Raw genomic sequence first — 24,514 nt, 5'->3', positions numbered from 1 at the left:
TTTCACTGAACTTGTCCCCATGAGCCTGACAGTGGTCGCAATTTTCTAGCCTGCTTAGCATCGGCACCCTAGAATTCTCTCCACACTTCACAGAGGGCAATGCCAGTCTGTGCTTTTCCAAACAGGACACTAAGGGTTTAAGTATCTTTTTGGCGTCCCAGAGCCTTCTGCCTCCCATTACTAACCCTTTATTTGCTTGGATCTTGGTTCACTTTGCAACAGTAGGTTTGGATTTTGACTCAAACATTCGGCTCGCCTGAATCCTGTTAAGCCATCTCCTAGGTCTATCTCATCTTAAGTTCTCCCCTGACTGAATCAGCCTGATGATTCTCAGTTTGCCAGTGTTATCTCAAGAAAAACCTGGTGTGTGTACTATGTAAGTCACTGCAGGTATCTCAATCCAGTCCAATATACCCAATATATTGGTGCTGATTCTGGCCTTTCAGATGCTCTGGAGGTTTTTGATTCCTCTGCTTTTTAAAGGTCCTAATCTAAAACACCACTCCCATGATTTTCTTTATTGAAGTACCAAGTGTTGACAAGTTTCACATCAGTTCAAACTAGCTTCCACTCACATAAATAGAAGGCCAAATGTGACTTAGAGAAAGTCTTTTTTACCTATAAAAGGGAAGAGTTCTTATCAGGAAATCACTATATTCTTTCCATAAGTGATGAATAGGAAGTGAATGTATAACAGGTGTAGATGGACAGTCACAGTCAAATTACTTTTAAAAAATACTTAAATAAGAAATACAACTGAGCATCTCGGATATCTAGAACACTGCAAAGTGTTGAGAGGCACAGGGACTAAGAATTATAAGACACTGGCCATTGAAACCTGAAATTTATAAAAGCTATATTTGATGAATTTATTATAAATATTTAAAAATGAAAAAAGATGATTTTGTACATGTAAATCCCTGTGAATGTGTGTATGATCTAGTATAATAATAAGTAAATATGATATCATACACTCAAGAAATTCCAAAGAGAAATAAAGTATATACAGAGGCATCCTTCATTATTGCTTAAAAGTACTAACCCTTATTTTATACAACTGTTGCTGTTTTGTGTCAATAGTCACTATGTTATATAAATTCTAAAATATATAATTTTATAATTATAAAATACATATAATTATTATTAAATTCAAATAATATTTCATGTTCATGTGAAACCAATAAATAATTCTACTTAATTTTGAAATCAAGTTATAGTTTTATCATGTAAAATAACTTTTATCTTAAAATACAAAGTGCAAGACACATGAGATTTGGTAATGGATTTACTGCTTTTCTCAGGGACTATTTACTCATAGATACTTTGGTTTAGAATAGACAATCTGTGAAATATATTTCTCTGTGGATTCTGTTCTAAGTAAAAACCACAAAAGGAAGGTAGCTAGCCATGATCTAGCCCATATTCATTATTTTATTTGGCATTTATTATACAATCATATTTTTTCTATTCTGTGCTATAACAATTTGAATTAATTTGAATTGCTTTAGAAAGATACTTCTGAAATATAAATTATTTATATAACAATTATTATTTATAATAAATCAATTCACATCCTTTTCCCTATATGATAGTAACTTTCGTAAATAAGCAAATTCATGGACAATATCTTAAATTTTTGTTTAGGTTATGATTCTTAAATGTATATGGAAGACTTAAAAGTAAATCTCTGACCATAACACTTCTCTATGACAGACTAACTGAACTATCTTAAACTTGCTTCAGAGTTGTTGTATCCCAAATATTAAATCTAAATGTCTTTTGCCTCACTTTCTAGGTCCTATAAAATCAATGGTCATCCTATGTATTAAACTTTGGTGTGCTTCGCACCCATAACATGGTCACTGTTTGCTGATCAATAATGAGTCTGCACTGCCCCCCTACCTCTATTGTCAGCATAACAGCTGGATTTTTAATTCTTATTAAGGGAGCAGAAGCAAAACCAATACATCTTCCTGAATCCTCTATTTAAAATCTCATTTTAAGGACTTAAATACAAAATACACACACTGAAATACAAATACATATTTTTCAGAAAATAAAATAATTAAAATACTACAGACAGGTTCTGGTAGTCTAGATTCCTCGAGTAAGTAGGAGTAAAAGTTGTGACCCATGGTTAGGTCATTTTCAGAACTCCAAAGCAGGAATTGGCTAGGTCCTCTGACATGATTGCTGCTGATGCTGCTGCTAAGTCACTTCAGTCGTGTCCGACTCTGTGTGATCCCATAGAGGGCAGCCCACCAGGCTCCCCCGTCCCTGGGATTCTCCAGGCAAGAACACTGGAGTGGGTTGCCATTTCCTTCTCCAATGCATGAAAGTGAAAAGTGAAAGTGAAGTTGCTCAGTCGTGTCCGACTCTTCCCGACCCCAAGGACTGCAGCCTACCAGACTCCTCCATCCACGGGATTTTCCAGGCAAGAGTACTGGAGTGGGGTGCCATTGTCTTGTCCTTCTGACATGATTGAAGTGAAGTGAAGTGAAGTGAAGTCGCTCAGTCGTGTCTGACTCTTTGCGACCCTGTGGACTGTAGCCCACCAGGCTCCTCCGTCCATGGGATTCTCCTGGCAAGATTAAGGAGCAGCAAAACAATGCATCCAGAAGTGGTTTCTATTTTCTGGTTCTTCTTTCTAACTTGTTTTCTTTTGTGTTTTTCTCCCTACTGATCAAAACCACAAGGGCCACAAACGTTTAATGATATAAATGGATTTTAGCAATTATTTATGTTTTTAAAATCTTCAAAGAATTTAGGTAACCTAGGAAAAATTGCTGCCTCGTGGACTAATAAGTAGGAATACAGAAAAGAACAGGAACAAATACCGAAACTTAGTGCCTATTTCGAATTTGTTTTAAGATGGACCTAATCCTTATCACTCATAACATTAAATAGTAACCATACTTTCACACAGATGTTCTTTGTAATCTGCTCTTAGACAAATCATCTGGAATTAACAATCCAAAAGAAGCATAGACAAAAAAATAGTCTTTTCTCAAGTTTCTGTAGAACATTTCTAGAAAGTGATCCTATTCTAGACCAATAAATATCTTTAATAAATTCCAAACAGCTAAAACTGTAGAAACCAAAGTATAAAACCAGGAAGCAACAAATCTACTAATAAAAAAACAATGATCAAAACATAATTATAAAGCCCCAACCAACAGGGAAAATAATCCCTCACAAACAGCAACCACATAAAAGAGGAAACCAAAACAAAAATTATATATCATTTTAATAATAAGACCAATCCAGAGAAAGAAAATGCAAGAGTGGAAATAAGAACTCTGTTGTCAAAACCAGAAGAATTAGTGTATAAATTCAGAAGACAGTATATGAAGAGAGAAACAAAGAGCATAATGAACCATGAGGAAATCTAAACAAAGAAAAAGAAGGCATAAATTAGCAGATGAGAATATAATGCAGATAGTAAAATTTTAAATATATTAATATCTGTATGATATGATGACTACAGTTTTATTCAAAAGAATGTAGTGATGCTTTTTGGGAATAATTCAAGAGTGAGTAACGCTAATAAAAAGGGGTTTGATATTTATTATCTTTTTTCTCTTTTAGATATTTTCTTAAAACTCTACATAATTTTTCATTTTTATAATGAAAATAATTTCTCAAATCCACAGTATTAAAAGAAAAACATGCTGAAATCCAATAAATTACTTTTTGCAGAATGAAAGTGTAGTTCACATAATTAATTTTCTTCCTAAAGGAAAGTTTTACTTTAGTTTCTAGAAACATCATTTGTTCTAGCAGCAAAGAACTCCAGGAAGAAGGCCCCTCCTCCAGCCCCAAATGATCAGGGAAATTTAGCAGTCCCATCTCCCCACCTGTCAGTGACTGAGGATCGGTATATCTCAAAATTCACATGTTGAAGGCCTAACGCCTAAGGTAACAGTGCTTGGAGACGAGGCCTTTAGGAGGTAATTAGGGTTAGATTACATCATGAGAGTGGGGACTCTAGGGTGGGATTAGCAAGTTATTAAGAGTACTGGAGAGTTTCTGTTTGCATGCACAGAGCAAAGGAGCATCTGCAAGCCAGGAAGGACGCTCTCACCAAGAACTGAAATGGCCAACACCTTGCTCTTGGGCTTCCCACCCTCCAGAACCATGAGAAGTAAATGTCTGTTGTTCAAGTCCCACCAGTCTGTGATATTTTTGTTATGTCAGACTGAGTTAAGACACTACCAAGGCAGTAATACCTAGTTTTGGATAATAAAATATAAGAAACTTGTTATGGGTTATGGGGAAGGTTTTTCTTTGCTTCCTGATAAATGAAAGAGACGCCAATAGTTTATATTTGTTTTTTAAGCCGAACACTTCATGACTAAATAATTTACAAAAATGTAAAAATGATTTAATATTAGAATGCCAGATGAAATTAATGTTATGTTAACAGTCATAGACTTAACAAGAAAAATCTTATGATCCTCTCAATGAGTGCAGAAAGTATCTTTGATAAAATTCAATACTACTCACAGTTTTTCCAAAAACCCTTAGCAAATTAAGAATAGATTATGATTGTCCCCAAATTATACTGTGCATCCAACATAATTTAATCAAAATCCTCAAAACAGTTTTTCTCTTTCAATTTACTCATCTGTCATATCACACAGATTTATCTGCATATATTAAAGAATCCTAACATCGCTGGGATAAACCCCACTTCATCATGCTGCATGATCCTTTTGTTTGCTGGTATTTTCCTCAGGATTTTTGCATCTATGTTCATCAGTGATATCGGCCTCTAATGGTACCAATGAACGTATCTGCAGGGCACAGATAGAGACATGGAGGACAGACTTTGGACACAGTGGGGGAAGGAGAGGGTGGGAAGAATTGAGAGAGCAGCACTGAAACGCATACATTATTATCATCTGTAAAATAGATAGCTACTGGCAGCTGTGTAATACAGGGAGCTCCACACAGCCCTCTGTGACAGACTCGAGGGTTGCGACGGGGTGGGGGTCGGAAAGAAGTTCAGAAGGGAAAGGACACATGTGTACTTAATGGCTGATTCACATTATGGTCTTGCAGAAGCCAATACAATATTGTAATTTAATCTTCCAATTAAAAATCAATAAAAGAAAGAAAAGGATACGATCTAGGTTCTCAAATTATAAAATGTTTTCTAAAAAACAGCAGGGGAAAGAAAACTCTAGTTTTTACAGTTTAAAAAACATCCCTAAAGTGATTTTCATAAAACTTGACAACCCATTCTAAAATTAGTATAGCTGTGAAGAGACCAAGAATGTGAAAGAATGAAAGCAATTTGGAGAACTCACCTTACTAAATATCAATATTCATGAAGTTACAATGGCTAAGACAATGTGAGTGGGATGCTAGCTTAGTAATAGAGAAATAGGACAGACCAAAAGAGTCGCTAGGAGCTATTTATAAAAGGTACTGGATGGTGGCTCTCCATATGGAACAGATCAAATTAAAGTCATACTTGTCATCTCAAAAAATGAACTAGTGATGCAATTATAATCTGTATGTAAACATTTTAGGAATAAAATGTGCTAAAACACAGTGTATCAGGATCAAAAATACTTCTGAAATTAGGCACAAAATATACAAACTATAATGGGAGAAACTGATAAATATAAATATTTTAAATTTACAATTTCTGTTCATCAAAAAAATGCAAAAAAAAATGTATAATGACAAAGTCATGGACTAGGCGCTAATAAGCTGGGTCCATATTTAGATTATAAAAAGAACATCTATATATCAGTAAGAAAAGGACAGACAACCCAATAGGAAAAGGGAGCAAGGCTAGAAACAGGCACATCACTGAGGGAAAAAAAAAAAGAAAGGAAAGAAAAGAAAATGTATCAGTAGTCATCAAGCAAGTGCAAAATTAAATCAAAACAAGATAGAATTTCATGCCCCTCAGAGTGGCACCATTAGAAGAGGCCAGCTTCACCAGTTTCTAAACACATCACTGAGTTACAATACTTTACATTGTTACATTGGTTAGAATTCTCTCTGAAATATCTGAGTATTACGTATAATTATACAACATATCAGCAGGGAATAACACTGCTTAATAAATGTCTGGAAAAATTGAATAGTATAATACTATGTCCCTGTAAGTTCTGAATCTCCGTGCTGTGCTGGGCTTAGCCGCTCAGTCGTGTCTGACTCTTTGTGACCCCGTGGTCTGTAGCCCACCGCGGCTCCTCTCTTCATGGGGAGCCACCAGGCAAGAATACTGGAGTGGGCTGCCATACCCTTCTCCAGGGGATCTTCCCAACCCAGGGATCGCACCCAGGTCTGCCACATTGCAGGTGGATTCTTTACCAGGCTGAGCCACGAGGGAAGCCCAAGAATATTGGAGTGGGTAGCCTCTCCCTTCTCCGGGGAATCTTCCCAACCCAAGAGTCAAACTGGGGTTCTCCTGCATTGCAGGCAGATTCTGTATCAGCTGAGGTATGAGGGAAGCCCTCTGAACCTCTAGTAAACAATAAAGCAATGCCTGACACAATTAGAACAGTTAAATTGAAAATTTGGAAAGTGGACCCAGAAATCAGGTGATCATAGGCACACAAGTGGCTCAGTGATAAAGACTCCACCTGGCAATGCAGGAGACCTGGGTTTGATCCCTGGGTCGGGAAGATCCCCTGGAGAAGGGAATGGCAACCCACTCCAGTATTCTTGCCTGGAGAATCCTATGGACAGAGGAGGCTGGGGGTACAGTCCATGGGGTTACAAAGCGCTGGACATGACTCAGCACACACACACACACACACACACACACACACACAAACACGCGCGCGCGCGAGCGTAAGTACAATTTGCAATCTGTGAACCACAGCCTTAGATGTTTCCAATCCATTTATAAAATGTATTATGGATGTGTATCAGAGGTACTGAGAGATTGATCCCTTCAACACACTGCAGGTGGGGAAGGTGGACGGCAGGCAGGGCTGGTGTACTTAGAAGCCCCGGGCCGCTGCCTCGGGCTGTAAAGAGCAGCACAGATGCAGTCAAGCCTTGCTCCAGGGGTTTACATCAACCCTTCGTCAGGGTCTTCAGGTTCCAAAGAACTCCGATTCAGTAATTCTGCTTCAGGACTTAATATTTCAAAGAGATATTTCAAAGTACGGGAAAAAAAATGTTTAGAAATATTAACTTTGTCATTACCTATGACAGCAAAAAACTGAAAGCAACCTGAGTGAATGAATAAAGAAACGATGGCACATTCAGAGAACAGAATTTCATGAAGTCTTTTAAATGCTCAAGAAGAGTTTGTGATGACATATAAAATATCAGCAAGTTAAAGAGAATCTTCAATGACACAATTTCATGTAAAGTATTATACAAATGATGCAATTTCATATAAAGTATTATAATTATATATGATACAAACTAAATATGTAAGCTATATAAACACAGTGTATTATGTATTTATACTTTCATAAAGTCATATATACTTTGCTTATACAGTCTATAATATAGAAACAATTTAAAGAATTTTAGATATATATAAAATGAATAGAATTTACGATATAATTCTTCGGGGAAAAGAAAGCATAAAATAAAGACTGAACACTGAGTGAGCAAGAAGCCAGGTCTGACTGGTCTCAGCCTTTTCCAACTGCCCCTAACTCTTGCCCTCGTTCCCCCTCACCTTTTATAGCTCACCAAACAAGATCCTCTTTGAGAAGCCTTTCCAGACCTAGCCTCTTTCAGGCCATTTGGCTCTCAAGGTCTCACAGCATCACACACTTCCTCTCTGACACTTTACAAAACCAGCAGCTGTCTTGCTCCTGTCATAAAATGAACTGAGAACAATCAGAATAAAGTCTACACTCTCCAGAAGGCACTGTGAATTCTGTTCTTGGGTCAAATCAGATCACCAAAACTCTACATACATGTACCATGTGAATTTTATCTCATGCAAAACCCAGTTCCTCAAGGTAGATTTTAATGTCACCTACCCGGCTCTTACTGAACTCATCTGTGAATGAAACTGAAAAGTGTATTTCACGTAAGAAATAAAAATGTAGGTATGGGGTGTTGCATGTATTTAAAATGCTACAGGGTGAATTTCTCTGAAAATGTAGAGAAAGGCTGACTGCCCTACAGGGATTGACAGGCAATACTTCTTTTGTGATAATGAGACGTGCATAAGGTCCCCCTTCCAGCAACAGACGCCAAGAAACTCAGAAGGAAATTTGAACATCAATCAATAAATACACTGACCCTTATGAATGAAAAATTTGATTCCCCTTTTCTTAAGTTCAAGCTTTCTACTTTAATTACATTTTATTTCATTGTTTCACTATTGTTTCATTTATTTTGTTTCTAATCACTCCGATTTACTTTCAAGGGCTTTTGTCTCAATGTATATGCATCTCATTATAGAGCTATTGAAACTGATTGAGGAAAACATTATAAATAAATACAAAAGAAAGCTGTTAATGATCATTTTTTTTCTCAAAAATGTATATTTTAAAAATAGAAGGGTGAAAGTCACCAATAAGAGAATGAAAAGGAAACTCACCAATGGGGAAACTATACTTAAAATATATGTATTTGACAACTGCTCTATATCATTTGGATTGCCATGTCCTCCTCCAGGCATTATTATATCATTTAGAATAAAATGTGAAGAATAAGAATCATTACAAATAAATACACCAAATAAAGCCAAAAGAAAAACAGACAAAAGTATAGAAAGGCACTTCACAAAAGGGAATCAAATAGCCAATAAATAATTAAAAAGTTTTAAACTCCGTTAGAGTAAAAATGAATATTAAATCACAATAACATTACATACCCACTAGAATACCTAAAATGCAAAATAAAGAAAACAGCAATTATTGATGATATTATAGAGCAAATGATACTCTTATACAGAGCTAGCCAGGAGGTTAAATTTGAAAAATCAATTTAGAAAATGGCTTTAATATAGTTACTAAAGCAAACATATTCATACCCTAGGATGCAGTAACCTGGACATTCATACATATATTCTCCAAAAATCTATACGAGAAATAAGAATAGAGCTGGAGGTATTATGCTGTCTGATTTCATACTATACTACAAAGCTACAATAATTAAAACAGTACGATACTGGTAAAAACAAAAACACACAGATACATGGAAAAAAATAGAGTACCCAGAAAAAAACCTATACACTTATGGTCAGTTAATCTACCACAAAGAAAGCAAGATGTACAATGGAGAAAAGACAGTCTCTTCAATAAGTGGTGCTTGGAAAACTGGACAGTTATATGTAAAAAAAAAAAAAATGAAATTAGAATATTTTCTTCCACATGTACAAAAATTAATTTAAAATGGCTTAAAGACCTAAATATAAGACTGGAAACCATAAAATTCTAGAAGAAAATATAGAAAATGTAACATTTGACATAGGCTTAGCATTATATTTTTGCAAATTTACCCAATTTAAAAATGGGCAGAACTGAAGAGACATTTTTCTGAAGAAGACATGTGTACGGATGTTGACAAGGGACATGAAAAGATGCTCAACATTGTTAATCATCATAAAAATGCAATCAAAACCACAGTGAGATATCATCTTATGCCTGTCAGACTGGTTATCATCTGAAAGATCATAAATAATCAGTGCTGATCAGGAAGTAGAGAAAAGGAAAACTTGTATGCTGTTGGTGAGAATGTAAATTGGTGCAGCCCCTGTGGAAAACTATACAGAGATTCATCAAAAAACTAAATCTAGAAATACCACATGATCCAGCAATTCCATCCCTGGGGATATATCTGAAGGAAACAAAAACACTAACACACTGTGGACAGTGACTGCAGCCATGAAATTAAAAGATGCTTGCTCCTTGGAAGAAAAGCTACAACAAACCTAGGTAGCATATTAAAAAGCAGAGACATCACTTTGCTGAAAAATATCCATCTGGTCTGAGCTATAGTTTTTCCAGTGGTCATGTATGGATGTGAGTGTTAGACCATAAAGAAGGCTAAGTGCTGAAGAATTGATGCTTTTGAACTGTGGTGTTGGAGAAGACTCTTGAGAGTCCCTTGGACTGCAAGGAGATCAAACCAGTCTAATGCTAAAGGAAATCAATTCTGAATATTCATTGGAAGGACTGATGCTGAAGTTGAAGCTCCAATAGTTTGGCCACCTGATGCAAAGAGCTGACTCATTAGAAAAGACCCCGATGCTGGGAAAGATTGAAGGCAGAAGGAGAAGGGGACGACAAAGTAAAGATGGTTGGGGGCACCACTGACTCAGTGAACAAAAGTTTGCACAAACCCAGGGAGACAGTGAAGGACAGGGAAGCCTGGTGTGCTGCAGGCCACTGGGTCTCAAGAGTTGGACATGACTTAGTGACTGAACAACCCCAATGCTCATAACTGCATTATTACAGTTACCGAGATATGGAAGCAACCTAATTATCCATCAATAGATGAATGGATTTAAAAAATGTTGTAATATATACAAGAGATTACTATTTTTCTAAGTCATGTCTGACTCTTGTGACTTCATGAATGATAGAGTCCACCAGGCTCCTCTGTCCATGGAATTCTCCAGGCAAGAACACCAGAGTAGGTTGCCACTTCCTTCCCCAGGGGATTGTCCCAACCCAGGGACTGAACCCGCTTCTCCTGCACTGGCAGGCAGACTCTTTACCACTGCGCCACCAGAGAAGCCCACAATAGACTACTGAAGTGAAGTCGCTCAGTCGTGTCCGACTCTTTGCGACCCATGGACTGTAGCCTACCAGGTTTCTCCGTCCATGGAATTTTCCAGACAAGAGTGCTGGAGTGGGTTGCCATAATAGACTATTACTCAGCCATAAAAAAAGGATGAAATTTTGCCACTTGAAACAGCATGGATGGATCAGGAACATACCATGCTTAGCAAAATAAGCCAGACAGAGAAAGACAAATGCTGTCTGTTATCACATGGAATATTGCCTGTTACACATGGACTATAAGACATAAAACAAGCTAGCAAATAAAAAAAAGAAACTGACTCACAGATATTGACAACAAACCAGTCATTACCAGTGGGGAGAAGGAAGGGGAAAATGAGCAAGATAGGAGTAGGAAAGTGAGAGTCACAAGCTACTATGTATAAAATAAGTAAACTACATGGACATACCATACAGCACAGGGAAGATAGCCGATATTTTACAGTAGCTATAAATGAAGTATGCTGTTGCTCAGTTGTGTTCGACTCTTTTGAGACCCCATGGACTGTAGCATGCCAGTATAATCTTTAAAAATTGTGAATCACTGTGTTGCACATCTGAAACTTATATAAAATGGTACATCAACTATACTTCAATTAAAAAATACCAGAATTTTCCCAGTAGCACTATTTGTGAAAGTCTTAACCTAGAAGTCACAGAAATAGTCACCAACAAACGAATGGATCCATAAATTATGTTATATTCTCACATGAAAATAATACAAAGAAATGAATATGAAGGATCTATGATCATATGCATATGATCTATGATCATATCACAACAGTGATCCCATATACCAGACATAAAACAAGTGCATACTGTATGATTCCTTGAATATATGCACAAATCTATTGACAGCAGTTGGGATAAGATTAACTTGGGCTGTATTTGGGCAGCTAAGCTACTAGAAAGGTCCTGAAGGGGTTCTGTGGTGCTGGTAAGGTATCTTGGTCCGGGTTCTGGCTACACCAGTATGTTTAGTTTAATATTTATCAAGTGATGTGTGTGCATTTCCATTTGCATGTTATGCATCTACCAAAGTCAATAAAAAAGTGATCAAGAGAGGACTGGTCTAAGTTAGAAAAATCTAGTAATACAGCATTCATTCTTTGCCATTTAATAGATGACTCACAACAACAAAAAATTAAATTGTCAGATTTATATGCTAAATGGAAAGAAAAAAGGTCTTCTCTGCCTCCTCATAGGATTGCTAGGAAAGCAAAATAGAATAGAGATGTCTAGCCCTATTATTAAAGCATACACAAAGTCACTACGATTAATATACATACAGCAGTGATAGATCATTCAAATTAAACAGGAAGATTTTTTTATATATATAATTTAGTTTAACTATATGTGAAAGTTAATGTAACTACTGCTGACCAATTTGGAAAAATAAAATAAATTTATACCTTGCTTCTTAAACCAAAATGAATTAAGATGAAGCAAAGCTTTGAAATAAAACATTGAAATTATAAGAGGACTAGTGAAAAAAAAAGTTTAAAATTTCCCCATTATCTTAAATAGGAGACACCTTTACTCTTGAGACCCCATATATTGTAGCCTGCCAGGCTCCTCTGTCCGTGGGATTTCCCAGGCAAGAATACTGGAGTGGGTTGCCGTTTCCTTCTCCAGGGTATCTTCCCAACCCAGGACTCCTGCATTGCAGGCAGATTCTTTACCAACTGAACCACCAGGGAAGCCTCCTTTACTAAGCCAAGTCACTTAAACATTTCACAATGGACGTGTATAACATTAATAAGAAGCTAATTAAAAATGGCATTCTGTGATCTAACCCTATTCTATGGATTTAATTTCATCTCCCACTATTCTTATTTGCTGCCACCAAATTAAATTGCAACTCTTCACTGTCTTGATTATGCTTATGTTGTTCCCTTTGTTTTTTTTTTTTTTGTTCCCTTTGTTCTAACACCCTTCTCCCTACACATCTACACACTCAAATCCCTCCAGTCCTTAGGTAACACGTGATCACTGACTGTGCCACGCACTGTTTTATGTGCTTTACATGTTCTATGCCACTTTAATTATCCATTCACATTCATTATTGTTTTGTAAATAATTCTGCATTCACATATATAGATTACGACTGTCAAAGCATTTGGGCTTGCATAGCCCACACGATCATATATGTCTATGATCAAGCTTGTATTGCTGAAGCACCTCAAAAAACACTGGGAGTCCCCATATACCTCCCTAGGATACAGTTCTGTCAGTCTTCTGTGGAAGTGCTCTGGAGTGAAGATTTATTTAATTAGTGAGTGCTGGAAAGAAGGAACTGATGGCAAGTCGTAACACTAGAAAAGTGATTTGTGGGCTGGCTTGTGGAACAAGGAGTTGCATTCACGAAAAGGTATGGATCAGCATGTTATTTTCTGAACAGAAATAAACCTTACGAAAGAAGGGTGTTTTGACTATATGCTTTCCAGGTGACTCAGTGGTAAAGAATCCACCTGCCAATGCAGGAGACGCGGGTTCAATCCCTGGATTGGGAAGATTCCCTGGGCTAGGAAATGGCAATCCACTCTAGTATCCTTGCCTGGGAAATCCCAATTGACTATATAATGCAAAAAGGCCTATACTGCTGAGGACAGAAATGTTGAAATGTAAATACTGGATATGAAGAGGAAAGGTTTTATTTCCTGTACCACTGAAGTTAGGATATGTAAAGTGTCTTTCTTTTGTCAAGACCCGTCCATTGTTGTTAGTGGTGGCTTTCCTTGGAGTTTTAAGGACTGGGGCTTTGTTTTGCTGATCACAAATCCCCAGACCTGCGCTTTGCAAGATCTTAGGTTTAGAAACAAACAAAATTATCATTTATTGAATGAATGGATGGATGGATGGACAATATTTTCATCTAACAATTATGATTCCCACTAAATGAAGTGAAAGAATGACGCATCCTCCCTAGAAGATCCCCAAGGAGACATTATTATTACACTAAGGGATTTTCCTTAAGTATATGGAGACAAGAAGATAATGTACCTCAAACAAGTTGTTTATAATTAAAGCTGCTTCATAATAAGTTTTTTGTGTTGTTGTTTGAGTCTTGTTACATTTGACAATACTGAAATATTTGATTTTCCAGAATTATAACTTTAGGTGAAAGGCTATGTTTCTAAAAAATAAACACGATTATACATATACTTAAAAAAAAAGAATCTGACCAATTTTATACATATCTTTGAAGAAAGATAACATTGGAAAAATCATTAAAATTATAATTATATATACTGAGTAGAAGGGAAAAAAGAAATAATTAGCTTGAATGTTATGGTATTCTGTGTTGCTGATAAACTAATCACCTTGGCTCCCACGATCACCTATTTACAAGATATACTCACAAAAGGACTGCAGTTACAACAAGCAGAAAGTTTTAGTCTATTTCTGGGAATAACTATTGCAATGCAACTGACACACATTCCAATAACCAGAATTTCATTTTGTGTAGCAATGTGGAAATCTGGCCTCTGAGTCTAAAGGTGATCTATTTCATTTGCATATTTTAAGGATGTAGTTTAGGAATAATGTATTAAGTTTGCAACATTTATGTGAAACAAATAATGTGACACTGGAAAGCAATGGTATTCATTCAACATATGAGTTGCTACACAGTAAGTCAGATCCTCCCAGAGTGTAAATTACACAAATTTGAAAGCTGCATTTATTACTGAATAAATAAACCAATGGCTGAATTCTCAGCCAGGTGCTTACTCAGTAGTAAAACCTGGTGTAGCACACCACATTTAAAGCCTTTTTTTTTAAAAAAAAGTCATGCATATGAGACAAGTGCTTGGGCCTGGTGCACTGGAAGACCCAGAGGAATCGGGTGGAGAGGGAGGTGGGAGGGGGGATCGGGATGGGGAATACATGTAACTCCATGGCTGATTCATGTCAATGTATGACAAAACCCACTGCAATGTTGTGAAGTAATTAGCCTCCAACTAATAAAAATAAATGAAAAAAAAAATCTAAAAAGTCATGCATATACTGAAACCTTCCATGTGCAGTTTAAACTTTTCCCTCCTAATAGTATTGAGAATAATGGATTTTTACTACCACAAAACAATAGAAATGAAATATGAATTGTATTAATAGTCAGAAGTATTTGCATCGAATCTTGCATGTTTTAAAATTAAAGGTTTAAAAGGTCTATTTGGAAACAGACTTCTTATTAAGTTGCTTCTCAGTACTCTAACATGCCTTTTCGTGAGAATCTTGGTAGAAAAAATGCTAGGATATTCTTAAAATGTCTAGGTTGAACTGATGAAATTTCTTATTGTTAATGAGTTTAGGTTCCCAGCTGTACATCAGAAATGTTAAATTTTGCAAGGGAGTTCGATTTCTAAGCCCTCTCCTTCTATAAGTCGCTTTTCTGAGTGGGGCTAGTTTAGGAATCAATAAGTAAAGGGGATCTTTCTTTGTGTATATAGCTGAAGGATAAATTCAGGTGGTCTAGAAACCCTGAGTTATTAGGAAGGTGCTTAGAAACGGGCACAGTTCATCAGTTGCCCCAGACCCCTTCTAACATCCCAGCCTGGACCTCCACACTCTGTTGGGCACCGTCTGCTACTGGCCGAATAAATTGCCATTTTGGGCGAAGAGCACCCAGAACATGGGCTCAGAATCCATCCTAGGGCCAGCCAACCTCTGCAACCTGGGGTCCCCTGACTGGGAGCGAGTGCATTCGATTCGGGAAGATCACTTACGACTGAGTTTTTCATCATGGCTTTGACTGTGAAGCCCTCAGAAACCAAGGAGTGAGGCTGGTGCACCGGGAGCGGCTGCTGGGCCAGGAGCTTGGTCCTCGTCGGCAGCTTGGCTGGGCATTTGTTTAAGCTCAGGGTCTCTTTTTCTGCCACCATCTTCCTAGAAAATGTCTTGTTCTCAAACAACGTGTAGTAAAAGAGTCAGTGAGATTTATGGATGTGAGAAGGAGGTCGGGGGAAAAAAATGGAAAAAGGCGCGTTAATGGTAGAAATTCAACCCCTTCGTAGCAGTGGTCGATCCAGATGTTTGGCAGCTCCTAGGTGCGGGGAGTTGAGGGGAGGGGAGGGGCGGGAAGAGGGCAGGGCCGAGGCCAGAGCTGCCACAAGCTTCCAAAGGTAACCCTCCCGGTTGCTAAGCGACGCGTCAACACTGAGGCCGGATGGCCCCGCCTCCCGGTGACGTACACGTTTCCTGGGCCTCAGGCCGGAAGGGCAGGAGGCTGGAGGCGGGCGGCGGGCGGCTACCGACCCGAGGCGGTACTTAACGAGTGAAAACTACGACTCCCAGAAGGCCGCGGGCGGCGTGCCGTTTGCGCGTGCGCGTTCCGAGGGCCGGGCGCCGGGGGAGGAGGGGGAGGGGCGTCTCGGATGATTTAACCCCGGAGCGCCGCTCGTGTGAGGCGCAGGCGGGCGCCCGGGTGCGAGTGGGGCCCTGCTCGCCTGGCGGGCCGCGTCCGCCTGCCCAGTGGCCATGATAGGTACGTGGGTACCTGCCAGGTACAGCGTCTCTGCGCCGCCCCGCCCGGCGGGGACCCCCGGGTGCCCGCTGTCAGTGGCCGGTGGCGGTGTCGGCGCTCCCCTCAGCACGCGCCGCCGGCTCCCCGAGAAGACATGTGTGTCTGTTCCCCAAGCCCCGCCCGCGCCCGCCTTGCCAGGCTTCCCCCCGGAGACGCCTTCTCCAGGGGGGCCTCTTGAGGAGAAGGCTGCGTCCCGCGGGCCCTGGGCGAGCGCACCGCCCGCTCCAGTGCGGGCGTCCGTGGGGAACCCCCTCTTCCCGCGCCAGTTCGGGGCGCCTTGAGGGGCTGTCTTCCCCCTGAGGACGGGGTGGGGGACCCACACTGTCCGGGGAACTCTTGAAGGGAAACCGTAGCGAAGCGCTCAACTCTTGAATAGACCGGTACCTGGTGATGGTGCTTGAGGTCAAACGAAATTTCGGCAGGTGTATTTGAACTTCTTACTCTATTGGATTTTTGTCTTCTAGATAATCTCTTTGGAGGTCTGAGATGAAAGAATAATTAATAGTGAATGAGAGCAAGGGTTAAAACTTCCAGCATAATGGATTTACGATTCATTATGCAACAACCTTTTTTTAAAAAAAAAATATAAAAATCTTTATGTATATATATGCAGAATGATCTAGCTGAATTTTTGTGAATAAAGCTTTGGAAGTGGCTGTTAGAATTGCTTATAAACACTATAGTAAAGAAGACTGGAAGAGTCCCCCTTTTCCAGGATTGTTAAGCCAAAAATTAAAGGTTTATCTCTGAAAATTAGTGGAAATGTACGGTGTGATTACAAAACATTGCTCCTTGGGGAGTTTATTATGACAGATTTCCTCTAGACTGTGTGTTAATTGGTTTGGTGAGTGTTTTTGGGGGGGGGGTGTTATTCTTGACTGGATGCCACTTAAAGCACTTTTGATTGCCTCAAGTGCTTGTGAAGTCAACTGTAGTTTTTGCAAGAAGATGGAAGGTGATTTTTAAAAAGTATGTAAGTTTCTACATACTGATAAACTCTTCTTACATCAGTTACTTTATTAGACTAATGTTAAAATCTGCAACGTTCTATCCAACACTAGGAGGAATGTGCCAACTAACTGACACTTTGCAACAATGTAAAACCTAAGGATGTTGTCCAATTTTTCACTTTTCTAACACGATGTGGTTTCTGATGAATGGGTTATCTAATTAAGAAAAATATATAAGTTTTTGTGAATATTTTGAGCCTTTTTAGGTGACAGTTACAAAAGATTCATTTTCAAACACAAATCTGAACTGAATCAGAAAAATATGAAAATTTCCAAAATTCATGCTGTCCGTATTTTACCGGAAAAAATAGTCTACACCTTGTCTTGAAGACAGTTGTACAGATTTTATTTTAATTCAACATAATCTGGTACATGGATAATTCTAAAAGAAATAAATTTACAGTAAAGCTATATCAGGGCTTCCCCAGTGGTACTAGTGGTAAAGAAGCTGACTCCCTGTGCAGAAGATATAAGAGACACAGGTTCTGTCCCTGGCTTGGGAAGATCCCCTGGAGGAGGGCATGGAAACCCACTCCAGTATTCATGCCTGGAGAATCCCATGGACAAAGGAGCCCGGTGGGCAACAGTCCATATGGTCGCAAAGAATTGGATACGACTGAAGCAACCTAGCACACATGAACGCAAAGCTATATAAAGGCAAGAATTTAAGATCTAAAAGTCATCAGTTAATTCTGAATTGTTCTCTAACCGATGATTATATAAATTATTTTGTTAGAATGAGCTATGTTTGGGCAGTTTAGTTTGGGATTTACAGACACGGGAAGGAAGAGGATTATCTTTAGATCTGATGATTAGACATTTATTAATAACTGGTAGTACAGGGAGAATATAAGATGGTGTTTTATAAGTATTGTTTCTCATACTCCAGCTATTGTTTTACACAGTGCAAATACGTATATTATAAATAATTCTTAATTATAAATAATTTAATTATTAAATAATTCTATAAATAATAATAAGTATATTATAAATAATCCATGTTCTCTCCCGAGAAAAATACTTTACATGTGAAAACCATGTGGACAGTGTACAATAAATTATTCTGTACAGCTACTCAACTAGTTGCATTGCCTGTTAGTGGGTATATTGTAATAAATATCTTAACTGCCAATTTTGGACTTGGTTGTGTTGAATAATGCCAAAAGTAAGTAAAAGTGGGAGCAATTGAAGGAAGGTCTTGGAGTGATGAGTTTCCTGTTTCTGTTTAAACTTTGGAGCCAGGAAAGGCATTATAGTCTATATCCAGTGATGTACTGAAGATTAAAAATATACATTAATTTATATATGGAGGTGATTTTATTTTTTGTTTAAAGACATGCGTGCTGCTCAGGTGGTGCTCGTGGTAAAGAACCTGCCTGCCAATGCAGGAGACTAAGAGATGTGCTTTAGATCCCTGCGTCAGAAAGAATCCCTGCAGGAGGAAATGGCAACCCACTCTAGTATCCTTGCCTGGAGAACCCCATGGACAGAGGAGCCTGGCGGGCTCCATTTCTATTTTATTTTAAATCCCAGCTCATTGTTAAGGAAAACCAGAAATTGCATTTCTTGGTAGAATAAAAGTGAGGGCAATTGATTTCCTCACTACCAATAAAATTATCTTCCTTTACGTTCTCAAAACTCAAAGATTCTTTCTTGGCACAGAGACTGTTTCAAAAGTACTACATGTCCCAGTTAGATTATGATTAATATGTTAAATGCCCTGACTCAGACAGCTACAGAAACAACTTAAGTAGGTGAAAAATTATTATTTTTTGAGAAATATGGAGAGGACTTTAAGATAATATTAACCAGAATAAAAAGCTTAAGAAAATTCAACTAAGAAAAAAATATAAATTTTGACATTTCTCTTAAAATTATATTTCACCCTTTTAAAATTAACAGTGTTTTGTGTTTAAAACTGTTTTAATAGTGACATTTGTGGTATCCTATATGTATGTTGTATTGACCTAAATTTAGGTATTTCAGTAGTATCAGATGTACTCATGTACACCCAGTACAGGAGTGTGTGCGTGCTAAGTCACTTCAGTCGTGTCCGACTCTTTGCTACCCCATGGACTGTAGCCCTCCAGGCTCCTCTGTCCATGGGATTCTCCAGGCAGGAATACTGGAGTGGGTTACCCTGCTGTCCTCCAGGGGATCTTCCTGACCCAGGGCTTGAATCCAGGTCTCCCGTGGATCCTGCATTGCAGGTGGATTCTTTACCACTGAGCCACCGGGGAAACCCTAAAGTACATGGAGATACATATATGTAATTATGTTGCCAATATTGAAATTCAAACTCAATGTCTTAAAAATGATTTTTAGTGATCTAAAAAAAAATAATTAGAACAACCTTTTTTGTACTTTGTTTAACTTAACATCTCTTAGAAAACTTATGAATCTGCGTGTGCAGATCGACCCTACAGTTATTCCTGTCTAGTATTTAATGGATATCCATAAATTATGTAGATAGTCTCCAATAAATGAGCATACAGCAGGTTTATAGACAGTTGCTGTCATTAGGAGTGTTTGTGTCCATATCATTTTATTTGCATATGTAAGCTTATATGTAAAGTAAGAATATTACAACCTCTGAGTGGATTTTCTAGTTAAAAGGTTTGTAGAGGGGCTTCCCTGGTGGTCCAGTGGCTAAGACTGGTGGTCCAGTGGCTAAGACTCCGCATTCCCATCCAGGCGGCCTGGATTCCATCCCTGGTCAGGGAACTAAATCTCACATGCGGCATGCCTCAGTGAAGATCAAGGATCCCATGTGCCACACTGAAACCCACCACAGCCAAATAAATAAATACATATTTAAAAAAGAAAGGTTTGTAGATTTTGAGTTTTGCTAGGTATTTCCAAATTGTTTAAAAGAAATCACCGTGTTTTACACTTCTGTCCACCATAGCAAGGCAGCAAAGAGCTATCCTACTCCTGTGAGCTGAAGAAATTACAAAAAGACATCTTGCCCAGAACTGACCCAGCTCTCCACAGCAAAGCACCTACTGGGTTTGCCCTCTCTCCCTGCCCCATCCCCGCCCTAAACTTACTGCCTTTAAACAGTGCATGGAGTGCACAACTGTCCGTGTGTCCCTGCCCCCTCCAACAGCATTTGTGCATGTCCACGTTGCCCCCGAGTAGCATAAAATATTTTTGCCTTTCTGATAGATGAGAAACAATATATTTTAATTTTTCAAATGAATTTAAGAAGAAAACCCCTTCACTTCTCACTTTATCGTGCTTTATTTCCATGACAGCACATTCAGTAATTGAGTATCTACTGTGTGCCCAGTACTGTTCTGGGTGCCAGGGATACATGAATTAACAACAACAACAAAAATAAACGGAGGAAAAAAGCCATCTTGAATGTACGGTCTAACTGTACTGTTTGACCACAAGTCTGCATGTTAGTTTTAAAGCTTGTATGTGGTGAATTTTAAAGCCTCAGAATTTACATTTCAGTTAAATATACTGTGTATTGTCTCTTGCTCTGCCATTTCAAAAATTTTAGATGAGAAGCAACCCTACATCTCAGGCCCCGACGTAGGCTGACAGCTGTTGATGATGATGTACAATTGTGTCACAAAAGAAGGTCTCCATTTTTGCATAGATTTCTTGTAATTATGTACAGTTCTTCTTTGGGTCCAAAGACTCGAAAATGATGACTCTGTGCCCTTTTCAACTTTGGAACTATTTCTAAGGGTTTTTTGAAGTCTGCATTTTTTTTTTTTTTGAAACCTCCTGGCTTCATTGCTTGAAAATGATTCAGTGAAAGCACTTTGTATTAAGACATGCAAATCCATTTCTACCTCCAAACCTCTTTGAAAAATTCAGAAAAAAAAGTTCTTACTTGATAATGTTTCATATTCATGAAAGCCATTTCAGTGCAGAATACTTTATTCTGTTAGTTTTTAGTTTTTTGATCAATGGAAATTCTTACCTGCTGTTTCTTCAGCTGTTAATTGTGGCCCATTGCTTATATAGTGTTTCTGTTTTAATTTGAATTTAATGAGCTCATTTTAAATGCTTCTTTGTAGTAATCTGAATGGCTTCTCTCTTAAGTTTTGTGATATTAAAGACATAGATTTATGTTGCAGCTCACCTTCCAGGCTTATTTGCTTATATGCTTGGCCCATGTATTGAGACCATCTTAGAACATTTGTATTTTTAAGAGTATTGATGAGTTCTTGATGATTTCCCAAGTTGACTCGTACTGTAAGATTTGAATAGGGTTCCCCATAAAGGATAACATTAGAGACCTTAGCATCAGAGAGAGAAAAATCTCTATATACAGTATATACAAACCTTCCCTGTCCCTTAAACCCCGACCCTTATCAAGTTAGGACAGGAAAGTAGTAGTGGTTAGGAAGCTAATATTAGTGTTCCAGTTGAAACATGTTCTTTATTTATCCCTGTGATTGATGAATGTACCAGTTAGCCCTGCAATTAAATGATTTTTGAAGTTTCAATGTGTAAATAACATCACCTGAGATGAACCCCTCTGCAACTATATAGTCATTTTTTAAGCTTATTGTTCAGAGTAGATTCATTTTCCAGAACATGGGAAGAAAGGAAAGAGACACCCGCGATTCACCTTGTATTAATAACGTGGAGAAAGAGGACGGGGTTTGGGATGTGTGTGTTTCTGAGGGAAACCTTTGCTTTTATCACCCATTTGTACTCCCCCTGGTCTCTCCCCTCATTTTCTTCTTCCCCACGTTCTTTGATTCTGTCAGCGCTCACAGAAGCGGCTGCTGACTAATTAAAGAGGTGAGCTCTTTCCTTGTTCGCCTCTGGGCTTTCCACAGGGCTTGGCTGGTTATACAAGTGTTCCCGAGGGTTGGGTCAGGAATCGTGTGACTAAAGAGACCAGCCCTGCCATGGCTCCTCCCCTGGACCTCTCTCTCTCTCTCTCTCTCTCTCTCTCTCTCTCTCTCGGGAGTTGTCTGCAGTAAAACTGAACTACTCGTGGGCCCAGCCTCTACATTTTGCTTTCAGGGTAATATGGTCCTGATTACTTTTTTTCCCCTTGAGTCAGAGTTTTGGGGAGTGAAGAACCTTGGGCCGGCTTGAGGACAGGGCAGGAGTTAGGCTTACTTGTCTGGAGAAATATAAAGTCTCAGGAATAATAATTCATTCTCTTGGTGTTCTCTCTGCCCTTGAACGCTGGCTTGAAGTCCTTTCCAGTTCCCTGGTGAGTCCTCGTGCAGTGAGAGGTTCAGATTTAAGCTCAACTGGGGCAGCTTGATCTGAGTTGCTGCCTTTCAGGGATGCTGATCACAAGCAGATGTGGACTGCACACGTCATTGGCATCCACTAAGTCTGGTTATCTGTGTGACACTCTCGAAAGATGTTTTTAAATGATTGCCTGAATTCATAGTGTTGGGTGGGAATTGTATGTGTTTTACTGTGCAGTCAGTTTGGACAGAGTTACATGATATAAACAGGAAGTGATATATAGTGGAGGTCTGACATTTACTTCCTACTCTTGTTCATTGCGGAACTGGTAACATGCCCAGTTAGTGGTAGGTAAGGGAATTTCTTCCTTTATTGTCGTCTTCTCTAGGGTTTTCTTCTTTTCTATTTCCCGTGTGTGTGTGTGTGTGTATGCATTTGTTTTTGCTTACTGCTTGCAGAGTTTCTTATCAAGTGTATTGATTTTCTTTTTCCCATCAACTTGATTTCAAGAAAGGCATCAAACCATCTTTTTCATAGTGTGTGATGCTAGAGTTTCGCACTGAGTCTGTATCCTCGCCATTATACACCGGCAATTGTTGGGTACTGTGCAGCACTGAAGCATATTTTATAACTCTGCTTTGGAGGGGAGGGATTGAGGGGAAGTTCTAGAATTATTTGTGTTGGGGGTCTAACATATAAAGAACTTCTCTGTTGAGTCCAGTTATGGTTGTCACAGTTATTCATGTATAAATTTATTAGATATCTCTTCTGACTTCTGTACCCAATTTAATCATTTTATGCTCAGTAGAATACAGGTTATGCCTATGAAGTTAGAGGAAGGTGGAAATGCCACTTGAGGTCTGGTTTCTGGGATGACATGATTGTTTTTTTGTTCTCAACAAATGATGATAACAGGATGATCAACATTAATGATCTAAGACTGATAAATATTTGCAAATTCTTTGATAGTTAAAAAAGATTTTTTTTTAAATTATTGTAAGAGCTTTCTTACCATAAATGAAAGCTAGAGCATTAGGTGTCATTTATATATGTATAAATCCTGGGATGTGTACCTCAAAATTATTACCTTTGGGTCCTGGGATTTTTTTTTTTAATATGGTTTTCTGTGTTTTTTCAGATCTTCAGCATTAAGCATGTAAATATTTTGGAAATAGAACAAAATGCAGTAACTGTTACAAACCTAGGCTTAAGGATAGGCAGACGTATCATTGATTAAAATATGTATAGAACTGATTATACTTTTGTGACAAATTTTCAAATAAATTAGCCATGGTAGCGTACTTCTAGTAGTTTCAAGTTCTGGTCAAAAAAGCAGTGTTTCCAGAAAAACAAATATTGGTACCATAATTTCACTAGGTTTTTTCGATAGTATTGTATACCATTGAGGCATGACTCAATCACTGTATTAGCTTCTTGTTGCTGCTGTAACAAGTTAGCAGGAGTTTGGTGGCTTAAAACAACACAGACGTATTCTCTTACAGTTCTGGAGGTCCTGCGTCCAAAATGAGTTTTAAAGAGCTAAACTCTAGGTGTTAGCAGGCCTTGTTCCTTCTGGAAGCTTCTGTGGCGAGTCCTCTGCCACTTGTCCAGGCTGCTGGCTCCACGACTCCTGGTTGCCTCCCTCTGTCTCTATTCTATGGGTCGTGCCTTCTCTCTCACTGTAGTCAGATCTCCTTTTGTCTTCCTCTTTTAAGAGGGCTGTGGTTACATTTAGGAATCACTAGGATAACCTCCCATCTCAAGATCCTTAATTTAATAGATCCTTTTGCCATACAAGGTCACACTTACAGATTTTAGGAATTAGCATATGGAGACACTGAGGTGGTCTGTCCAGCCTACCACAGTCACCATTAAGGCTTTCACCATTTGAAATCTGGTTTTAAAGTGTCTTCTTATGAACTAAGGATGACCGATACAGGACATTACATTGACAGCTATGTTACTTGATTTTTCCTTTTCTGGGGTCATTTAGTGGCGATACAATAATGTTACACATGGGGAATCTAGCATTGTGTGAGCGTGTGTGTGTGTGTGTGTGTCTGTATGTGTGGACT

The 24,514-nt window shown here is 38.5% G+C and overlaps 2 protein-coding genes across 6 annotated transcripts in view; one reads left to right on the top strand and one right to left on the bottom strand.

Moving 5' to 3' along the window:
* The window catches only part of PACRG (parkin coregulated), a 509,608-nt gene extending 493,662 nt beyond the window's left edge, over nucleotides 1-15,946 (bottom strand). The window contains exon 1 of one of the 2 annotated variants that reach the window (XM_043457379.1): nucleotides 15,455-15,946. In XM_043457379.1, the coding sequence (XP_043313314.1) occupies nucleotides 15,455-15,610 (156 nt within the window). In that variant the 5' untranslated portion in view covers nucleotides 15,611-15,946. The remainder of the gene's footprint in view (nucleotides 1-15,454) is intronic. The other variant, XM_043457380.1, reaches the window with a different exon arrangement.
* Nucleotides 15,947-16,046: 100 nt separating this feature from the next.
* Nucleotides 16,047-24,514, top strand: part of PRKN (parkin RBR E3 ubiquitin protein ligase) — a 1,211,540-nt gene continuing 1,203,072 nt past the window's right edge. The window contains exon 1 of one of the 4 annotated variants that reach the window (XM_043457374.1): nucleotides 16,047-16,212. In XM_043457374.1, the coding sequence (XP_043313309.1) occupies nucleotides 16,206-16,212 (7 nt within the window). In that variant the 5' untranslated portion in view covers nucleotides 16,047-16,205. Of the gene's footprint in view, nucleotides 16,213-22,198; nucleotides 22,261-24,514 lie in introns of those variants that run through there. The other 3 variants (XM_043457372.1, XM_043457375.1, XM_043457373.1) reach the window with 3 other exon arrangements.

The sequence above is a fragment of the Cervus canadensis genome, chromosome 33 (genome assembly GCF_019320065.1).
Source record: "Cervus canadensis isolate Bull #8, Minnesota chromosome 33, ASM1932006v1, whole genome shotgun sequence".
Classification (NCBI taxonomy): Eukaryota; Metazoa; Chordata; class Mammalia; order Artiodactyla; family Cervidae; genus Cervus; species Cervus canadensis.
Note: the sequence above shows the minus strand (reverse complement) of the source record. Positions and strands in the feature narration are given on the sequence as shown.